This window comes from Mustela lutreola, chromosome 3, assembly GCF_030435805.1.
Source record: "Mustela lutreola isolate mMusLut2 chromosome 3, mMusLut2.pri, whole genome shotgun sequence".
Taxonomy (NCBI): domain Eukaryota; kingdom Metazoa; phylum Chordata; class Mammalia; order Carnivora; family Mustelidae; genus Mustela; species Mustela lutreola.
Genome location: NC_081292.1, coordinates 19,303,563 through 19,324,682, shown reverse-complemented (window position 1 = coordinate 19,324,682; position 21,120 = coordinate 19,303,563). Strand labels below are relative to the sequence as shown.

The 21,120-nt window shown below is 37.4% G+C and overlaps 1 protein-coding gene across 1 annotated transcript in view; it reads right to left on the bottom strand.

Moving 5' to 3' along the window:
* Window positions 1-412: 412 nt before the first annotated feature.
* Window positions 413-21,120, bottom strand: part of MRPL13 (mitochondrial ribosomal protein L13) — a 45,973-nt gene continuing 25,265 nt past the window's right edge. Inside the window, exons 5-7 of the mRNA XM_059165715.1 lie at window positions 19,117-19,203; window positions 13,130-13,251; window positions 413-702 (exon numbers count right to left, since the gene is read on the bottom strand). Of these exons, the coding sequence (XP_059021698.1) occupies window positions 681-702; window positions 13,130-13,251; window positions 19,117-19,203 (231 nt within the window). The 3' untranslated portion in view covers window positions 413-680. The remainder of the gene's footprint in view (window positions 703-13,129; window positions 13,252-19,116; window positions 19,204-21,120) is intronic.

The window sequence follows — 21,120 nt, the reverse complement described above, 5'->3', positions numbered from 1 at the left end:
CCCAATCGAAGTGTCCAGCACAAAAGTGAGCCGGAGCCAAGAGGAGAAGATACGGGGGCATCGTGCAGGAGTCTGCAGGCACCACAGGCAGGGCAGTGAGATTTCCAGGGAGCAGACAGGCCATAGTTTATTTGGCGTCCTGGAGACCAAGAAGCTATATGGAAAAAAGATGACTGCACTTTGTAAATACCTCAGCGCAAACCTTACGCTTCTGAGCTGGATGAATGTACCGTGGGAGGTTAGACACAGTCATCGCTGAAAGGAAGAGCAGAGGTGGGGCTGCGTCCCCCGGGTGCGGGGCAGAACAGCGATGGCGGAACTTGAGCAAATCCGCACGGACGGGCACTTGTCGGCAACTCTACCTGCACTGCTACCCAGGACGTGTGTTTTCGTTAAATGAAAAACTGAACAGTTACACAAGTAAGCAGTTTTATTCTTAGCATCCCTTACAGCAATTCAAATTGGACTATATAATAAAATAATTCTATAAAATAATGTATTTTGTTGCAATTTCCTATTAAGGAGTATCACCTCCAGAGCCTTCTCCATAAGCTTTCAGCTCCCATGTCAAGTTCCTTGTCAAAACGCAGCGGCTGTCTCCCTCTGCCTGGAGCTCCGGAGAGACTCCTCAGGAAGAAGCTGCCGTCACCGCATGGCTCTTTCCTGCCATCGTCACTCTTCTAGAGTCGATAATCTTCAGGTCTGAAAGACAAAATCAACAAGTCTTTCTTTGTGAAATCATTTTCTCCTGCCTGATGAAGAAGATTAGTTTTCAATTTAAAATGAAAGTAAACTGTTCATTGAGAAATTCTCTACAAATAGTAGATTTTTGGTGAAAACCACTAGAGTCAAATCATCATGAAGCAACAATTCCCAAGCTCTTTTGAGAGTATAAATATAAGCTGCCTTGTGCCTGTGCATGAAGGCAGTATTTAAAAACTTGAATTCAATTTCTGTTCCTTTTTTAAATACATACTTTTTTAAAGACCTTTTGATGGAAAGGACTGCTATGATCATTAAAAATCCATATCAGCATATGGATTTACCCAATCAAGGCAATTTCTGAATGAGTAATATCCCTATTTATATTATCTTATCAGGCAAAATTTAGTTTTCATTATGATACATACACAAATGTATAAACACAAGGCCTCTGATATTTTAATTACATACATATAACTGGTCTTTTCCTCATTCATGCATTTATAGGATTAACCATACTCGAAAGTTACTTCCAGCAGTAAATTACAACAAAAAACACTTTTTCTCCGTTGTTATGATTTAAAAACGGGAAATTACAAGATGTGAAAAATGTTAAAGTGTCCTTTTATCTTTTCCATAGGTGTGTTTGTAGGTGTTGAGCTCACATGGGACTTTCAGAAGGAAGTGTGTAATCAGTAAACTAGATGTTCTTGAAACAGCTGTAAAAATATGATAGTTTGAATTCCTTTAAAAAGTAGATAAACTGTTTGCCCTGAAATAGCTTATCTAGTCCCTTTCTCCACTCACAGCATGTTTTCTTCAACAGAATACACACAAGATACCAGACAGCTCAGCTATGAAGACCAACAGTCTAGTGGCTGAGTAAATAAACGACATTACAGTTTCAAGTTAGTATTGAACTCTGAGGAACAAGGCTCTGATCTGGGAAACCAGCCAAATACGCTTCACCGTAGCAGCCATTCTGTAACGACTAGAGGAGAAACTGCAGAATTTTGTCACCGTTTCTGAAGTCTCTTTCCAAATGTAAAAACTGCATCCGAAGTCTGGGAAACGACAGTGTGGTCCGAGGGCGAATGTGGCTCCGAAACGCATCCTTCTCATCTTTGGCTTGTCGCTCAGTTCGGTGGGAGCAGCTCCCAGTCAAAGACGCCAGCACATTTCAAGAAACCACTTCTGCTGTCGAGCTGGTTCATGTGATTATGATGAGCGGGTGGCGATGAGGCCACCAGAAAGGAATCTTCGAAGCTGAGGTCCCGACAAGAAGTCGCCGCGACTCCACTCAAGAACCCTCCACGTGCTTAGTCACAGTCTAGTTGTTTCCACACCAAAGGTTAATTTAGTAAGTAACAATGAGATGACAAAAACACCTTTTAGTGGGATTTACAAATAAAACTGGAAATGTGTGTGAAGGGTGTCATCTGTGATAGAAAGAGTCTGTAGTAGGCAGTGACCTGAAAGCTGCAGGGGGCTAACAAGGCCGCAGGCTGTTTCCAGAAGATTTTCTGGTGGCAAGTGAGGAGGATAAAGAAGAGGGCTGTGCTGGGGCTGTGCTGGGGCTGTCGCGGCGCTGAGCGGGAAGAAAGGGCTGGCTCAGGATGAAGAGGCATAAAGTACCCTCCCCCTCCGTCGGTGGGGAGGGTGGGGAAGGACGGGGAGAGCGAAGGGGCCAGGGGGAGGGAGGGGGAAGAAACTGCTAGAAAATGAGGATTCAGGGATGGATCTGGATTCTTCCCTTCAGCTTGAAGACCTCTGTGAATGGCAACGGTGCTGATTTTTTCAGGATCGGGAATACAGGCAGAGGGACAGACCGGAAGGGAAGGACCTTGGTTTTGAATAGGGTAAGATTTGGACACGACAAGCACCAGCAGTTAGGAGGTGGGGTTTAGGAGAATGACATGTCAGAGTCTCTACCACAGATTCCCTCGCTTTCGGCCCACTTCTGCATATCAAGTGGCTCTGCCTAAAAAATCTTCAGGAGTCCTCCGCTGCTTTGTCACGAGTCAAACCCTGGAAACCAGCATCTAACCCTCCATGCACGGCCTCAGCTAACATTTCTGAGTTATTCCTGCTACATCCCTTTCCTTTACATTCTGTTCCCATTACACGACTTGCTACCGCCCAGATTAAAACTTTCACACCTCTCGACATGGGGACTTGAGCGTTTTTCTGCCTGGTAGACTTGACTAATCCTTCAAAATCCACCTCAAAAATCACATTAGCTGGGTAGCCCTCCACGACCTCCCTTTCTGACTTCGGGCTCCTCTTTGTAAAATTGCCAGAGGATATCATGCATACTTCTGTTACAGTGTTTCTCAAATTATACTTGCCTTTATTTATGTAAATAAATGTTACTAACGTAAGATGTGCTGAAGGTTAATAAGCCATGAAGTGTACTAACCACTTCACATACATCATGTCATTTTATTCTGTTGTGAAAAAGATATTTTTATCAATACTTTTATCAATCCCATTTTATAGTTCATAATACTGAGGCCAGAGAAGCTGGATAACTAGCCTGACACACAGCTAGGAAGTGGATGAAAGGATCTAGTGCAGACCTTCTGACTGCAAGGACTTGCATGTACCATTTCATTCTGACTTCTGGTGGGCTGCTGGTTCGTTTGAAGGCAGGTCCCCATGTAACTGAGCTTAAGCTTCCAGCAATTAGCACTGGGCCCACCAAAAAGCAGACACCTGTAAGATACCTGTCATTACAGTACAGTCACTGCCTTGACAATGCCGCTTTGTTTTACAAACTCATCCTTTCCTTTTTTTAATGGAAACTAGTCAGGATCTTTTATGGATGGCTGATCTGCTTCCAGGAAGGGAAGACCGTATCATGGCCAAGGGTACTTCAGATGTTGGCATAGCCAGAAATATCAACTCCTACTGGAGGCAGTTAATGATATTACATGGTGCTCAGGAGGTACCGTTGTGGGGAAAGTGAGGTTTTTACACTAAATACGGTTTTATTTTTCCGCATGCACGCGCGCACACACACATACATACACGCAAGGCCAGGCACGCATACAATGCATTTATACCGCGTACCTTCTTCCACTAAAAGAAATCCAAGATAAGAAAGGGAGGGGAGGTCTGTTTACCTGAGTGCCCCTCCAACTTCAGTGGGCACACCCATCACCTGGGCTCTTGTAAAAATGCTCAGTTAATCTGTAGAGGGGCTCACGATTCTACATTTCCAACAAGCTCCCACGTACTGCAATGCTGGTCCATGGACCACAGTGTGACTTAGCAAGTCTATAAGGTGAACGTAGGCCACGCACACAGAGCTACTCATAAGACAGAGGGGATGACTACTTGAAGATGCTGAAGGAGCAAATAAATAAATTTATAAAAAAAACCATGCTGTGCCTAAGAGAAGGTAACACACTTCTTCCTTAGCTAGAGCTGATTTCATCTGCTATACAGTATCCTTTGTAGTTCTTTACCCAGGAGAGGACTTTATTAATAGACAGTTTTATGCTTTTCTGATGCAATAGTTAAGTAATTTTAAATTATGGTAACAGGTACTGAGGCTGGATATCCTTTTGGTATCTATCATCAAACAAAGATTAAATTGTAGTCAATGTAGTTACTAGATTAAATAATTATTAAAAGGAAGACACCTAGCATCTAGTATATTGCTTTTCATAGTACGGATGCTTAAATGTTGTTTGAAACTTTAATGAAGTTAAATGGCTTAATCCTTTGCTAGAAGGATGATGAGCAAATTTATATTCTGTATTTCTTTGCCTTAATTATTTGTTGCTGTTTCAGTGCAAATAAAAAATCATGAAGTTTTAAAATAAAAGATAGTCCTATGTAAGGTTAATGTTTTTGTAAATAACAGTATTCTAAAATAATCTCAGGAAATCTTTGAAGGAACATTTCAAATGCTGTTATAGAAAGGTAATCTCTATTGATTTTTATAGAAATGTTTCTCTTGACAGAAATGTTATATTTTAACAAAATTACCATAACCTTTTCTTTATATATGTAATACAAAGTATCCAAAATTAAATATATCAGAGTTACACTAAAGCACAGATTTTAAGGAAAATGTCTATTTTAGCTGTAACTGTTAAGCTAGCTTTAAGAAAGAAGCAAAGCCCAAAATAAGAATTTACCATACTTAATGAATTAAGTCAATTCCTCTTTCAGGAAGATCAGATTCCACTCCTTTATTCATTCAACAAAGATTACGGAGTGTCACGTCTAGCTGTGGGCACTGGGAACACAACATCGAGCAAGACAAAGTCCTGTCTTTAGATCATGCAGCTTCTCATAGAGGGAGATGCACATACAGTCACACACAGTTACACACACACATATGTACACTTTGACTTCTGAGATGAAAGCTAAAAGTGTCAAGCTTGCATATATACATTTAGTGTAATTTGGGAGATTAATCAGTCTTCAAAGAATTAGCCCTTTCCTTAATTCATTTTCTAAACTGTGCTAAAATTAGATAGCTACTAAATGTTCTCTAGCAGTAATTCATTTTGTACTTAATTCTTGCCACTAGCAGAAAACTGCCTTCAAACACTATAGCTTGAAAAATAAAATCACTTTTTTGAATGAGGAAACAGAACTTAAATATGGGGTGTTCGAGCAAGTATTCTATGGTACTTGTGATTGCTCAGAAACTTGAATGTTAAAATCATACCACCTCTCACAAAATTCTCTCTTTTCTATAGAAAATCCTTTACCATTGACATCTCTATTCAAAATGTTGTCAGCCACTCACTAAATGAAACAGGTAAAATACAGCCACTCATTAAAATGAAACAAGTACCTCTCAGGAATTCAGAGATTCAAATTCTTGACAAAAAAATGACAGAGGCCAACACATTTTAATTATCCTGAAAATGGGGACATTCCCGTAAGAGAATTTATCTTCTGACTTCAGGAAAAATCTTTAGGGAGACTTCAGTTTTCATTGTAAAATGATGAGAGAAATCCATTAGGTTTGTGAACAAAATGAAATATAAAGCTATAAAACACATAGTTTATGTGATGTTTCAGTTAGATACTTAATATTATTTGTCCCATTAAGATAATTTATTTTTCAGAAGAAAAAAAATTTGAATTCCAGTTGTGAATCCATGAAATTTTGTGTAATTTAAGTGTAATAAATCTCAAAAATATCTTATTCTCCCTTGGGTCTTATGTCTTTTCACTCATAAATAATATTCGTCAATATAATGCTTATTCCAACAAAATATTTAAACAAGAATATTTAGACAGTAGAGTAATCTTAAGAACAATAAAAGGTCAGTTTGATGGAGTTTTAAGTCCTTTCCATTGTACTGGTGAAACTATTTAGAGTAAACAATGAGAGGAAATCTGGTGACATCGCATATTCCTTGAACTAAAATTCTTTGAACTGAAGATGTCAGCCGTACGGGAAATTGTGAGGCAGAATAATGGCGCCTTAATCCTCATTTCTCCAGGCACTGTACCATGCACCACGTCCTGATTAGAAAAAAGCCCAACTGTGCTTTAAAAAACAAACAATCAAAACCCAAAATTAATAGGACTGTTAAATTTTTTTAATCTACTTACTGCTTTTTTCAGCTAAAATAAAGAGGAATTGCTGTTACATTCAATTATCATTTTTAAGTCATAAGCTCTATTGGCTTGGAAAAACGGTTTGGTTGCTCAAGTAGAGATTCTTTTTAGTCCTAATCTGTTCATATCCAAAAGAACAGTAAAGTTTAGAATGTCTAATTTGAGCAAAATTCAGCACTGGAAATACTGAGGTATACAGTTTTTGCCAGTGCTGAGCTGGTTGAAATAATGGGAAAATTGGAATGTAACCCTGCTCCTCAAGTCCGGCTAAGAACTTCTGTCTGCGAAGAGCAGCAAATTAAGTTAAATCTTGTAGGAAAATGCCATATGACCAGACTAGCATAAAATTATGGAAAATCTTGAAGATGTCCAGATCCCAATTCCTTATGGGCTTTGAAAAGGTAAAAATCCTTCTTTATGGTCTTTAAATATAGCCTCTGATGTGAAGCACTTTTATAAAAGAGGCATAGGTAAAAATATTGTTTTCTGGGTATTAATTTAAATACAACTGAAAATCTGTGGAGATTTTTCGAATTCATACGTTTCCTATGGGAGGGCACGTATAAATTTAAATCACTGCTCTCTTCTAGAGCTACAGACTAAATTATACACGATGCTCACCACAGTCCTTTTCCAAGGCTAATGTCCCCCGCACCTGTGCTCCTTCCACAGTGCTGGAGGCATCACCCAGGAAACACGCTAAACCGAATCCTGCTTTCAGCAGAGACAATTCAGGGCCAATCACGACTGTCTTCCTATCTCTCCACCTCCAGCCCTGCCACCCTCTTCTTTGTAGGCGCACTTCCAACAGCACACTCTGTAGAGGACGTTAAACCTGGGGACGTGGTTTTCTTATAAACATCTCTTTTCAAGATTTAGTGATGCTGAACTTTCCATACTTAGTTTCTATACAAAGGTGAGGGTTTTGCTTAAAAGAAAGCATTACAGACTTAATGAGTGAGGAACACAAAAATGTATTTCTTTTTGGTATTGTTTCACCACTCACTCTGTGGACTATGTGAAGCAACTCAAGATGAAATTTTCCACATACCTTATTTGTCCTAAGAAAAGCTCTCCTACAGAATTTTGTAAAAATGAAAATAAAAAAGTTTAAAATGATCCAAGTTTTATTTTTACCCTACATAATGAAAAGTTTCCATTACAGTGACAGCATTATAATTTCTATGATTACTGTGGTTTTGTAATGTGTTGGCAAAACTACAATGAATATGGAAATAATTATTGACAGCTTTAAAGTAAGTTGACCATTTGAAAGCTACAACCCAGGGAAATGAATTGTGAAGAAAAAACAGTGCTGTTGCTTTTTCTTTGACAAACAAATTCTAAGTGCACACCCTCCAACTATCACTTGCATATGGCAACCACACGTTTATTTTGTACCTTTAAGAAACAAAGGATAACTTCATAACCTATTCTAACACAATCTATATATGTACGTACGAGCTATAAAAAATACTAATACACCAAGTATATCAACTAATTTAAGAAGTGAGGTTTATGGGCAATACTTCTCATAGAAGAACATGACTTTCAGTTATTAAAAAAAGTTGTTTTCTCATAAATATCAGTTTCTTTCCTTCTTGTTTAACATTGTTTTAAAAATGGCTACACAACTAGCATAAGAAAATCTGCATAAACGAAAATTAGGCCTCAGAGACTTTTGTAAATGATTTAAATGAAATCCCAAAAATGGAGCTTTCAATTAAGATTAAAAAAAACTTTGTCAATCACCTAAAGGGTTCAAGGCTTAGTTTTGACTATCATCACTCTTTGATCATTGCTCAAAAGCTTTAGTTTCTACTAGAAAAGCTAATAAACTTACATTTGACGAAAAGCTAATAATAGTTCCAATTTAAAAATGTACATTTCTATACCATAAACCCATTTAAAATTTTATTACTAGGGAAACAAAAACCAAAGCAAGCTAGTTTTGTGTCTGCTGACTTAGGTACAATCCAGGTACATCTGTTTCAGTCAAGTCTCTGCAGATTTCACCATCAGATCTATCTTGACTAAATTCCAAAGACTACATTCCAAAGGAAGATTATATTGTTGGCCAAGCTATTTTGGGTGGAATGAGAGTGTATTTTAAGTAGCCTCCTTCTCCAAAAGGAGAAAAAAAACAAACAAACATTTTTCTCATGAAAGCAAATCTACCAGTAATGAGAAATCCCATTTTCAATGGATAGCCCTGTATAGTGTGTTAGGTATTTTCATTTTTACTCTAATGTCTGTAATATTTAATACTAGAACTTTATGAAATGGTAAACAACTAAAATGGCAACATTCACTAAAGGGGTCAGTAGCCACATGGGGCTAATGAAACTTAATTAAAATTACATAAAATAAAAGTATTTTATTTATTTATTTATTTTTTTGCTTCAGTTTATCAGTCACACCAGCCACAGTGTAAGTGTTGAGTACTTGAGTACATGTGTGGCCAGGAGCTACTGTATTGATAGCTCAGATACAGAGTTTTTTCATCACGAAGGAAATTCTATTAGACAGCCCTGACCATCTAAATTGTAATACGTAAGTATATACCACATTATCATCTGGGGAAGTTATATGGCTACCTGTAAGGAAAGATCATATTGTAATAAAGCCCAAAGGAAAGCCTGGTGCCTTAATGCATATTCCTGTCAGAGAGAAATCTGGGATGAAAAGAAAGGGCAGGAAAATACATCTCCACAGTAGTTACTAAAAAAATTCATCAGGTTACTCTAAGTTTCTCTAAAAGTCTCCTTAAAAATAATTACAGAAAAGCCCTTCCTAATTCCATTAATATAATAAAGGCACTTAGTCATCTTCTGATTTGTTTTAAATGAGCCAGGAATCACTTCGTGAAATGAGCAGTTTCATCAGTGCTCTTTATTCATGATACACAACTCCGAATGCATAATCTATTTGGTCACATATCTGATTAATAACACCTTTAGTATTTCTAGATTAAAAAAAAATAAAGGTACCACATATCCCCTTTGGTTAGGAATATAATAAATTCATTTATGATGGTGTTTCTATAAAAAAATCAGGAATGACATTCTTAGGACTTCCAGAATTTCATACAGCCTGGTAAACCACCAAAACCCAAAGACTACGTAAAATACTTTTTTAGGATGTAACTTTATAAAGCAAACTATCTGAGAACTACATATGACTTAAGTATACTTAACCAAGATGCTACAAGAGGTACTCAGGCAGAGTGGTTAGGACCATGACCCAGGATCATGACCTTAGGCTTGAATCCCTAACCCACCACTTAACAATCATGCAATCTTAGTCAAGTTATTTTTCTTTCTGTGCCTACATTTCCTTTTCAATGGGGGGGGGGGGGGGGAAGACATAGATACACAAACACAAAGAAAGAGTGGAAGCTAACACACCAAAATTAGTTAACTAAAGTGAGATTATTTACTCCCTTAATTTTGTATCTTATGCATAGTTTCTACAATGAACATTTAACACTTAGAAAAAAAAAAAAGATTTATTTATTTATTTAGTGAGAGAGCACAGAGCAAGGGGAGGGGCAAAGGGAGAGAGAAAAGCTCAAGCTGAGGCCCTGCTGAGGGCAGAGCCCGTTGTGGGACTAAATCTCATGATCTGAGATCATGACCTAAGCGTAAATCAAGAGTTGGACAGTTAATTGACTGAGCCATCCAAGTGCCCCAAACATTTAATACTTTCTTTTTATGTATTTTTTAAAAAAATTTATTTATTTGAGAGAGAGAAAGATAGCATAACCAGGGTAAGGGGTAAAGAGAGAGGCAGAAGCAGACTCCCCTCTGAGCAGGGAGCTGGATGTGAGGTTGATCCCAGGTCCCTGAGATCATGGCCTGAGCCAACGGCAGACACCAAACTGCCTGAGCCACCCAGGAGCCCCCATTTAATACCTTTTAACTTCCCCAAAGTGCAAGTGAATTTTTAATTGAATGCTTGAGTTTAAAGTCTATATTATGTGAATTCTTAGTAAATTAAAGATTCCAGGGTGGTAAATTTAAGCTAGTAAATGTTTTTCATAAATTAGAGATTAATTTCTATTTGTACATCTCTTTAAAAGAAGTTATAAAGGCTTGTCTTCCTAGAAAAATGTTCATATACGTAGGTTCAGTTGTAAATGTAAATAAAAGTTCTATGTAGTTTAAGTAGGAAAAGGCACATTGAATATATCTGCAATAAATGACTATGTAAATCTGTAACAACAAGTTAAATCAAAATTATTTTTCTAAAAGTACAGAATTTATCCAAGTACAGAAGTCTCATCTCTCAGATGCCAAAGCGGGAAGAACTGTAAAGATCATAGCATGGAAAACAAACGGTAAAACCTTTTATTTTCAGAAACTACTGATTTATCTAAATAAGTCACTATAGGGGCGCCTGGATGGCTCAGTGGGTTAAGCCTCTGCCTTTGGCTCAGGTCATGATCCCAGAGTCTAGGGATCGAGCCCCGCATCAGGCTCTCTGCTCAGCGGGGAGCCTGCTTCCCACCCCCTGCCCCATCTCTCTGCCTACTTGTGACCTGTCAAATAAATAGATAAAATCTTTAAAAAATAAATAAATATAAATAAATAAATAAGTCACTACATAATCTGGATTAAAAAATGAATTTAAATAAAAAGAATTAAAATAGACTCTTGGGTTTTGAAAAGAAGGCAAATTATTAAGTAGGTATCTATAAAGGTCAAAAGAAGGAGAAAATCACCCTAATTAAAATTAGTTGTTAGACTCAAGTCATGTCATAAAATGTATAGTTCTGGTCATTGTCAAGCAATGAAAACCAGAACCTAAGAAGCGATAGAAAATGTACTTCTTTATTTTAGAGAAAAGTATTTATCATGAGGATATATCCTGATAACTAGCTGGTATGGATATCATCAGATATTATAAAATTGGTTTTTTCAATTTTTCATAAAGAGTCTGTTAATCACTCATTTACTGTCAACTGAAAATTGATAATTCAGATGATACAGTGAACAGAAACAAAAGTAATAAAGTGTTTTTAAAGCCAATCAATTTCAGGGCGCCTGGGTGGCTCAGTGGGTTAAGCCGCTGCCTTCGGCTCAGGTCATGATCTCAGGGTCCTGGGATCGAGTCCCGCATCGGACTCTCTGCTCAGCAGGGAGCCTGTTTCCCTCTCTCTCTCTCTACCTGCCTCTCCATCTACTTGTGATTTCTCTCTGTCAAATAAATAAATAAAACCTTTAAAATAAATAAATAAAGCCAATCAATTTCAATGATTCTAGCATAAAGGACTAGTATTAAATTGGAGTATTTTACCACCGTCACTTCGTATCTTCTAGAGGTTCTTTCCTAATGTCATTTATAAAAGTTGATACTAGAAAACCTGCTTTCTTCATTTATTTATTCAATAATTATTTGCTGAATGCCTACTGAATGTGCCAGATGTTATGCTCAGGTAAATAAGACAACCTGGAGTTCCCTCATAGAATCTAATTAGAAAAAGATATTAAAAAAAAAAATTACACAGGTACTTAATTACATTAGAATAAATGCAGTAAATGAAAAGGAAGTGTACCGTAAGTATACTTTATAGCACAGAGGGTAGCGTTTAGGAGAAGACAAGATGCCCATTGTAGATCCAACAACAAGGATATGTGGTTCCCTTTTTGATCTGTATAAATTCTGTAAATGTTCCTGAGACCCATCAGATGAAGTACTGTTCTACGCACTGAGGACGCAGTGATGAACTAGACGCAGCCCCTGCCCCTCACGAGCTGACCATGGTAATGACAGAGTTACACAGCAGGTGCTGTGGCAGAAGATGGCTAGGCGCTTTAGTCTGGTCTTGATGTTTACACAAGGCTTCTTAAAGGTGGTGGGATCTGAACTAAGGTCTAAAGAATGAGTGAGAGTTATTTCAGAGCATTGGGGAGGGACATGTTGTTTTAGGCGAAATAATGCAAAACGAAGACAAGGAAGATTAAATTGTGTGAAAAGGTCGACAATCTTCAAAGGCTGCTATTGTTAGACTAGTCAAGTGGAAAGAACTTAAGCTTCAGGGAGAGAGAGGAGCCAGGTCACGAAGACCCCAGTAGGCCAGATAAGGAAACCTAGAAGCAATTAGATGGGAGGTAGTACGTCAACACGGAGCAGCTTCTCGGAACTCAGACAGAGGAAACTGTGTAGAGGATACCAAGAAGTGTCTGTTATTTTGTTTTTCTATTTGAATCAAGACTATTAATTATCCAGAATTGATGACTTTTCATTAGATGATATTCTCAAGTTTAGTGAAGCAATCTGGAAAATGGAGAATCACTCTGTTTTAGGTAATTATATGATTTATGATTCTAAGAGACCATAATCAATCCAAGTATTGTCATCCCAAACAAAATATCTGACAATTTATAGGCACTTATGAACACCCTTGCATGTACATAGCAAGGTTTTAAGACTTAGAGACTTTTTGGTTCTAATATCAAAATCTAGAATTTATTCATAGGTAGAAGATGGAAAGAGTATCCAAGGGAGTAAAAAAAAAAAGTTCACTCTTCCCATCTTCAAGATCTTTTCATCTGGTTAAGGAAACAGACGGGATACTAAACTGAGCTTAAAAAAAAGAAAAAATAGGGGCGCCTGGGTGGCTCAGTGGGTTAAACCGCTGCCTTCGGCTCAGGTCATGATCTCAGCGTCCTGGGATCGAGTCCCGCATCGGGCTCTCTGCTTGGCATGGAGCCTACTTCCCTCTCTCTCTCTCTCTGCTTGCCTCTCCATCTACTTGTGATTTCTCTCTGTCAAATAAATAAATAAAATCTTTAAGAAAAAAGAAAAAAGAAAGTAAAGAGAAAAGACTTACGGAGACCACAGTCTTGGGAAAGCCTCTATTTCTTCCTGTGTGTACTCATCTAGACGTCTGGGTACTTTTCGTGGTTGAGGCAGCTCTTCTACTAAATTCTTACGAATATCTTCTGGTATGTCCTAGGTTAAATAAAATTTACGTTTAATTTTCTTAAAATATATCCCTTAGTAATAAATTAGTAATATTTAATAAATATTAAAAAATAACAAAAGAATATTTACAGAATGAGGAAAACAATATAATCTTTACAAATCCATGAAAACCCCTGAAAAGTATATTAATGATACAAGTAATTCATTATAATACTGTACCTTATATTTTAATTTTGACAAACCTATTTCTCGTGATAAATTAAACATCTTCAATTCTGAGGACCACTGAGTCACTAAATTCTATCTTTTTTTTCCTCAACTGTTTAATTTATTCCCTTCCTTTCAACCGCAGAAGGCACTGCCTTGGCTGATTCTTACGATTTTTCATCTGATTGAGTGGATGTACTGGGTTTGTGGCTTCCAGGGACACAACCTTTCAATTCAGACTCCATGTTGTTGCCAGAAAAAACTTTGGAAAATGAAAACCTGCTGGATCCTTGAGTCATTGAGCCAACAAACATTAACAGAACTCCTTCTACGAACCAGAAACTATGCTAGGTGCTCAGAATATAAAAGGAAATGAAAAGACAATGGCCTCTACAGGGCTATAATTTTAAAAATGTCACTTCTCAAACCAGTGTCCTCACTCCTAGGCCACCCCTGTGACTTCACCTCTTCCCACACAGCCGTCCACGGCGTCTGAGTCATCAGCCTCCTTGCCTCTCACGTTCTGTTCCACTGGGAAACCCTGGTGCCTTTACTGACAGCATTCCCTCTGCCCACAATGACTTTCCCCTGGTTAATATATTCAAATATTCAGAAAAATGAAAGGAAAGGTAAAATGCAAAAAAGTCTGAATTTGGGTAGTGAAAAGCCAACTAAAGAGTAAAGCATATAGTTGAGAGTTATTTCAAAAGAAGAATAGATGTTAAAGCAAAGGAAAGGATAAAATGAAGAGCATGAGTAACCAAAAGAATTTACATTTATATTGTGCTCATGATACAGAAATAGGGAAAGGAAATTGTCCTGGGAGTCTGGATGGTTAAGTTACTTTTGGAAACTCTACTGAAATAATGGTTGGATGTTAAGAGGAAAGCATCTGATGAGTATTTCCACAGGGATAATAGATATATTTCCCTCTTTTCATAACTGTATGTTCCTAAACATTAAAAAAAAAAGATTATATAGTAAATTACAATTCTCTGCAAAGAGCATACATAATTGGGAATCAAACATCTGGGCAAGGACAAGGGACCAAAACAGTCACTGTTTTCTATTCAATGTCTTACAAGTCAAAATATAATTTTACAATTAACTTTAAAGAATCAGAGCTCTAAGGCATTATAAATGTATTCTAAAATCTAATATGGCAAAATTTTAATAATATTTTTAAAAAGTTAGGTGGGCTTTTTAAAATTATGGTTTGTACAGGGTGAGTCACTACCAGTACATAAAAAATACAATAAATACTACTGACAATGTGTTTCTTCACTGAGAAGCATTTTAAAAATACTTAACTTCCCTCCCCTGATGTATTCAAATCTTTAAGTTTAACTGCACAGAACTGGAACACGGAGAGGATGTCTGGACATATAAATATTAAGTTGCTCTAATTTTTTACTTCCTGGAAAAGTCTATTTGCCAGTTTGATATTTACAAAAGTTTATGAATATTTCACACTCCTTTGGGGAGCCATTAAAAAAAAATCCCTCTATCATTCACAATTTTAAAAGTTGCCAACTGCTTACACAGCAGAGGGTGTGGAACGTAGTGGGTTAGTAGATGTTTGCCAAACTGAAGGAATTCTGACTGAAATGAGCTTACAAATTTTCTCTACCAGTAGAGCAATTTACTGAAAGAATGGATTAAAACACTGCAAAATGAGGAATGAAAGTTGTTGATTGGGCATTACACATTAAACCAGGAAGAGGGGAAGCGTCTCTTTTAATCTGCGCACCAAGAAAGTAACCCACACATGCTAACTGAATATGCGCATGGAGATGTGAGAGATTTCACCATTCCTGCTGCATGGAGGGACTGATTAACCTAAATGGGGGGAATAAGGAGAAGAATGAGTGAAATAAAGAGGGAGCAAGGTGATTAATTTTCTCAATTTCTAGAGAAATTTCAAACCTACAGAAAAATTGTGAGAATTTAGTGAAGACACCTAAACTCACCTAATTCACCAACTGTCAGAATAGGACATGTTTGCTTTCCTTTTCACCTATATACAAACCTACACACACAAACTTTCATTTTGGCTGAACCACTGGAGAGTTATTTGTAAATAGTTCATCCCTAAGTATTTCAGTGTGTATCTCCTAAATAGAAGGCTTGTCTCCTATGTCACCACATTACAAGTTCATGCTTCAGAAAACAGTGATTAAATACTTTCTATCTGATATATAAGTACATATTCAAGTTTTCCAAACTGGTAAAATATTGTCTTATGTATCTTTTTTCAGTCTAAGATCCAGTCAAGGATCACAGGCTACATGCAGTTATGATGCTGTTACTATGTTGTTTCACATACATACAAAGTTCTTCAGTCTAGTCTCTCTTAACACAAAGCCTTTCCCTGCTCTTTGTCATTCCCTGAAATTAACACTTTTGAAGAGTCCAGGCCAATTATGTGGTGGAATGCCCTTTTCTTTGGATTTGTAGGATTGTTTCCCCATTAAAGTCAGGTTAAACATTTTTGACAGAACGCTATATATAATGTTGGGTCTTCAGTACTTTATTCATAGTGGGAGGCATGTGATGTCAGTCTGTCCCATACTAATGATATGTTTGATCTCTTGGTTATGTTGGTGTCCACCAGGTATCTTTTTTAAAATAAAAAAGTATCTTCTCTCCCTTCAAATAAAGTGTCTATGACACGATGTTTTGAAATTGTGTGAATATCTTGTTCTACAATAATCTTTCACCCAGTGACTACAGAATATGCTGATAAAATGGTGGCTTTTCTAATTCAGTGTTATTTCTACATTTTTTAGATGATATTCTCTAAGGAGAAGCTTTTCCTTCTCTAGAAAGGAAAGGGAAATTACTAAGTGTTAAATATAATTTTGGGGGGCACCTGGGTGGTTCAGTGGGTTAAAGCCTCTGCCTTCGGCTCAGGTCATGATCCCAGGGTCCTGGGATTGAGCGCCACATCAGGCTCCTCTGTTCCATGGGGAGCCTGCTTCCTCCTCTCTCTCTGCCTCCCTCCTGGCCTACTTGTGATATCTGTCAAATAAACAAATAAAATCTTAAAAAAAACCAATAATAATAATTTTTGGACTATAATCGTGGGCTCACAAATTTTCACCTTCTACTCAACATAATCCATTATTATTACCATTCATTTTGAGGCTCACGCTGTCCCATATGTGGTCAGTGGTCACCAATTCAAAATGCCTTCCATGTTCTCTTGATATTTTTGAGCACTGCCTTACTTTCTATTACTTATTATTTACCAGTATAAACAATATAGAAATAAATTAAGTGCATGTGTATACTCCATACTTTGTTCTTTCTCTGCTCCAGACCTAGAATCAACCATTCCTCCAATGAGAACCTGGTTCCTTTTAAAAAGGAATAGCACTTTGGGGCGCCCGGGTGGCTCAGTGGGTTAAGGCCTCAGCCTTCGGCTTGGGTCATGGTCCCGGGGTCCTGGGATCAAGACCCACGTCGGGCTCTCTGCTCTGTAGGGAGCCTGCTTTCTCGCTCTACCCCTGCCTGCCTCTCTGCCTACTTGTGATTTCTGTCAAATAAATAAAATCTTAAAAAAAAAAAAAAAAAAAAAGGACTAGCACTTAGAAAACAAGATCTGGGTACTAGTTGTGTTTAATTCTACTAGTCCTGTCATATAATACTTATTTATTTATTTTAAAAAAGATTTTGTGAATTTATTTTTAGAGAGAGAGAAAGAGAAAGAGAGCACAAGAGCATGCGTGAGCAGGGGGAGGGCAGAAGGAAAGGAAGAGAATCCCAAGCAGATTCCAAGCTGAGAATGCAACCGCAGGTGGGGCTCAATCTCACAACATTTTTACATGATATTCTCTAAGGAGAAGCTTTTCCTTCTCTAGAAAGGAAAGGGAAATTATTAAGTGTTAAAAATAATTTTAATATCATGACCTGAGCTGAAATCAAGAGTCAGATGCTCAACTAAGTCACCCAGGTGCCCCTTGAATAAAAATCTTACCATGAAAAGAAAGTTAAAGTAAAAAATAAATAATCTATAAGGCATTCTCCAAAACATCTTAATTCTCTCTTCTCTAGTTCATTCCATCTCTTTGTCCCCATGCTTCAGTAAGTAGCCAATTTCATCTTCTCATTTTTTCTTCCTGAGTTTCTTTATGCAAAAAGCAGCAGATATAGTATATATGTGTATATGTGTAAACATATATATGTATAACACATACAGAAGGTAGTATGCTATCTGCATTTTCTCACCTTGCTTTTTTTTCACTTACTAATGTATCTTGGAATACATCAATTCACAAGAATATATGGCATTCTTTTTTTATAATTACATAGTACTCAACTGAATGGATATAATATTGTTTATACAATTACCTATGAATAAACCCATTTCTATTATTTTATTACTATAAATAATGTAGAAACATTAATCTTGTGTATCTTCAGAGTAAACAGATTGCTGGATCAAGTGTGGCTCTCCTTATGTATGTCTGGTATTATATGCAATGTTACCTCATTCTCAGATTCCTTATGGGTTGCACTGTTTTGGACTTCTACCAGCAATCTATGAGTGTCTACTTCCCTATGGCCTGGACAACAAAATGTGCTATAAAGCTTCTGAATGTTTGACGGTCTGTTTTGGGGGAAAGGCCCATTAATTTTATCATCTGAAATTATTTAAGTAATTTGATGTTCAACTGAACTACTATGAATACTTAAAACATCTACATTCAAACCTGACTACCTTACTACTAAGATTATCTATTTATATATACACATTTTGTGTGTGTGTGTCTTTCAGAAATTACGGACTCTAAAACATGGGACAGTACAATCAGAAACAAGTTTTAATAATTGTGATTTCATGAAAGACAGTTATTCTTAGATGATGACATAGCTCCCATACTTGTCATCTACGAGGTAAAGTGAATACTGGAAAATTCTACTCATTCATGCAAAGCAAAGGTAATATATTAACCATTTTGATAAAAGCATGAATAATTTACTCATGCAGTAAGCTAACTAAATAGAGCACTCAGTGGCTTAAATAGTTGATACAACTTGGTATCCTGGAATTAGTTTCCATGTTATTCCTCTAGCAGGAACTATAAGGACAACAATCACAACCGTGGTAATGATAGCAACGGGCACTTCCTGTGCCAGGCCTGTTCTAAGCATTCCACAAATGTTATCTCATTTAACCCTTACCACAATCTCGTAATCCAGTCAGTACCCTTATTTCCATTTTACAGATGAGAAAACAGGGATAGTAAGTAACCACCCATGGCCATAAAGTCAATAAATGGTGGAGTATGAATTCTACTCCAGACAGTCTGATTCCAGAGTCTGGACAATTATTTTATTATAGAACTTCTACTGTTTCATTACATTATACTAAAGAGAAAGCATAAGGACTTAAAATAGTTTAATAGTAATAAATAGAACTATTTTTTTTCCAAGTACGTTTTTAGCTGAATACATTTTGAGTTAGGAACAAGTATTCTAAAATTAAATCAAGGAAAATAATTAGCAACCAAAACTAAGTTATTAATCCATGATCACACAAGATTTGCTACTAGTTACAAAAAATGTAAATGAAATTCATGCTTTTAATAGCTGATAAAATTAGCAATGAGTACCCCCTCAATTTAACAGGCTCTGGCCATGTTCCTGCAGCAGCATCGTTACCAACGACCACTGACTCACCTCATCTGGGAAAAGATGCAATCTCTGCATCAGAGTTCTTCTGTGAAGGTTTTTTGGCAGCATGCCATAAATAGCTAGTTTCACGATCTGAAAAACAGATATATGCAAGACTCAATAAGAAAAATTTGACTTGGGATATAAGAAGGCAACCACATTTAGAGATCGTGACAAAAACAAAGTGGGTTAAGACTCAAAAGAAATGATGGGATGCCTGGGTGGCTCAGTTGGTTAAGCAGCTGCCTTCGGCTCAGGTCATGATCCCAGCGTCCTGGGATCGAGTCCCACATCGGGCTCCTTGCTCCGCAGGGAGCCTGCTTCTTCCTCTGACTCTGCCGTCCACTCTGTCTGCCTATGCTCGCTCTCGCTTGCTCTCTCTCTGACAAATAAATAAATAAATAAAATCTTAAAAAACAAACAAAAAAAAGACTCAAAAGAAATGAAAGAAATTAGGACCTAAGTAGATATGTGGCTGCAACAAAGGAATTGTCATTGTTTTGTGCATTCCTATTTTCTTTAGGCTCTATCTGGTTTAATTTATGTTTAAAGGATAAGGACAATAGGAAGATGTTAAAAATAATCTATATATGTGATGTTTGCTAGAAGCAATTCTCTAGGCTTGTAAGAGAACCTATGGCTCCAATCTGTCATATACTGAAGAGAGCAGAACCCAGGGAGGCCTTAAGTCCTGTTTCCTCCAGGCAGGTCAGGAGGTTTCACATGCATAAAGTAAGCATGGCCAGACAGTTCTGAAACGGACTCCCTAAGCTGCAAATCTACAACAATGGTAACAGTTAACATTCACTGAAAACTTACTGTGTACACAGTGGCCAGCTGCACCCCATTTATTGTCTTGTTTGTGACGCTGAGTCTCATTGCACACACAAGAAAGCAGATTCAGTGAGGTCAGAGCCTCCCAATTTCACCTAACAACTGGCAGTGCTGGAATTCAAACCAGGCGGTGGTCTTACTCCCAGAATAGACACAGTACACGCAATCACGGCCATCATGTGTTTGTCTCTCTAACTTCTCAAGAAGACAAAAAGTCCCTTTCTCTCTACCATACCCATTCCCAAGATGGCAAACTAATCTTACGCAATTTACTTTTCTCTTTTTAAGATTATTGTCTTTGTTGGTCTGAATGTGATTTGATATAAACGTTGTCAAGAGAAGGTCACACAGAGTCACGCTATGTCCCATAATCTCCTGGGGGCCTGCTGGTATACAGTATATACAAATACACTGCGAGGTCTTCAGTAAGCCACTGATAGGGACATTGGAGCGCTGCATCAATTTTTACCATCTGTACACATAATCCAAGAATGTAACTTGACATACATTAACCCCACTAAAACTATACATGTTAGAACAGTGTTGCACTGTAAGATTTCTTATTTCTTTAATTTTAAATCTTCAACTACATACAAAAGCAAATGCAATCCCATATATATTTCCCAGTTTAGTGCTGTTAATACTTTATGTACTGGAGATCTTAATAGAGATTACTATTGTTAAAATTAAAAGCAGTGAAAAATTCGGGGCGCCTGGGTGGCTCGTGGGTTAGGACACTGCCTTTGGCTCGGGTCATGATCTCAGGGTCCTGGGATCGAGTCCAGCATCGGGCTCTCTGCTCAGCAGGGAGCCTGTTTCCTCCTCTCTCTCTCTGCCTACTTGTGATCTCTCTCTGTCAAATAAATAAATAAAATCTTTAAAAAAAAAATTCAGTTAGTCACACAAGCCACATTTCAAGTGGCCAACTGCCACATGTGTCTATTGGCTTTCATGTTTGACAGTGAACATAGAACATCATGACAGAAATTTCCATTGGAAATTTGTGTCTAGTGGTTTTCATGTTTGACAGTGACATAGACAATCATGACAGAAATTTCTATTGGACAGCAGTGGTCTAGCTTTTCATCTTTAAAATTTTAATTTTTAAAAATCTTAAGCAGAAACTGACAGTGTTAAGTCTACTGAGCATCTTCTCTGGCTAAACTAGTCATTATG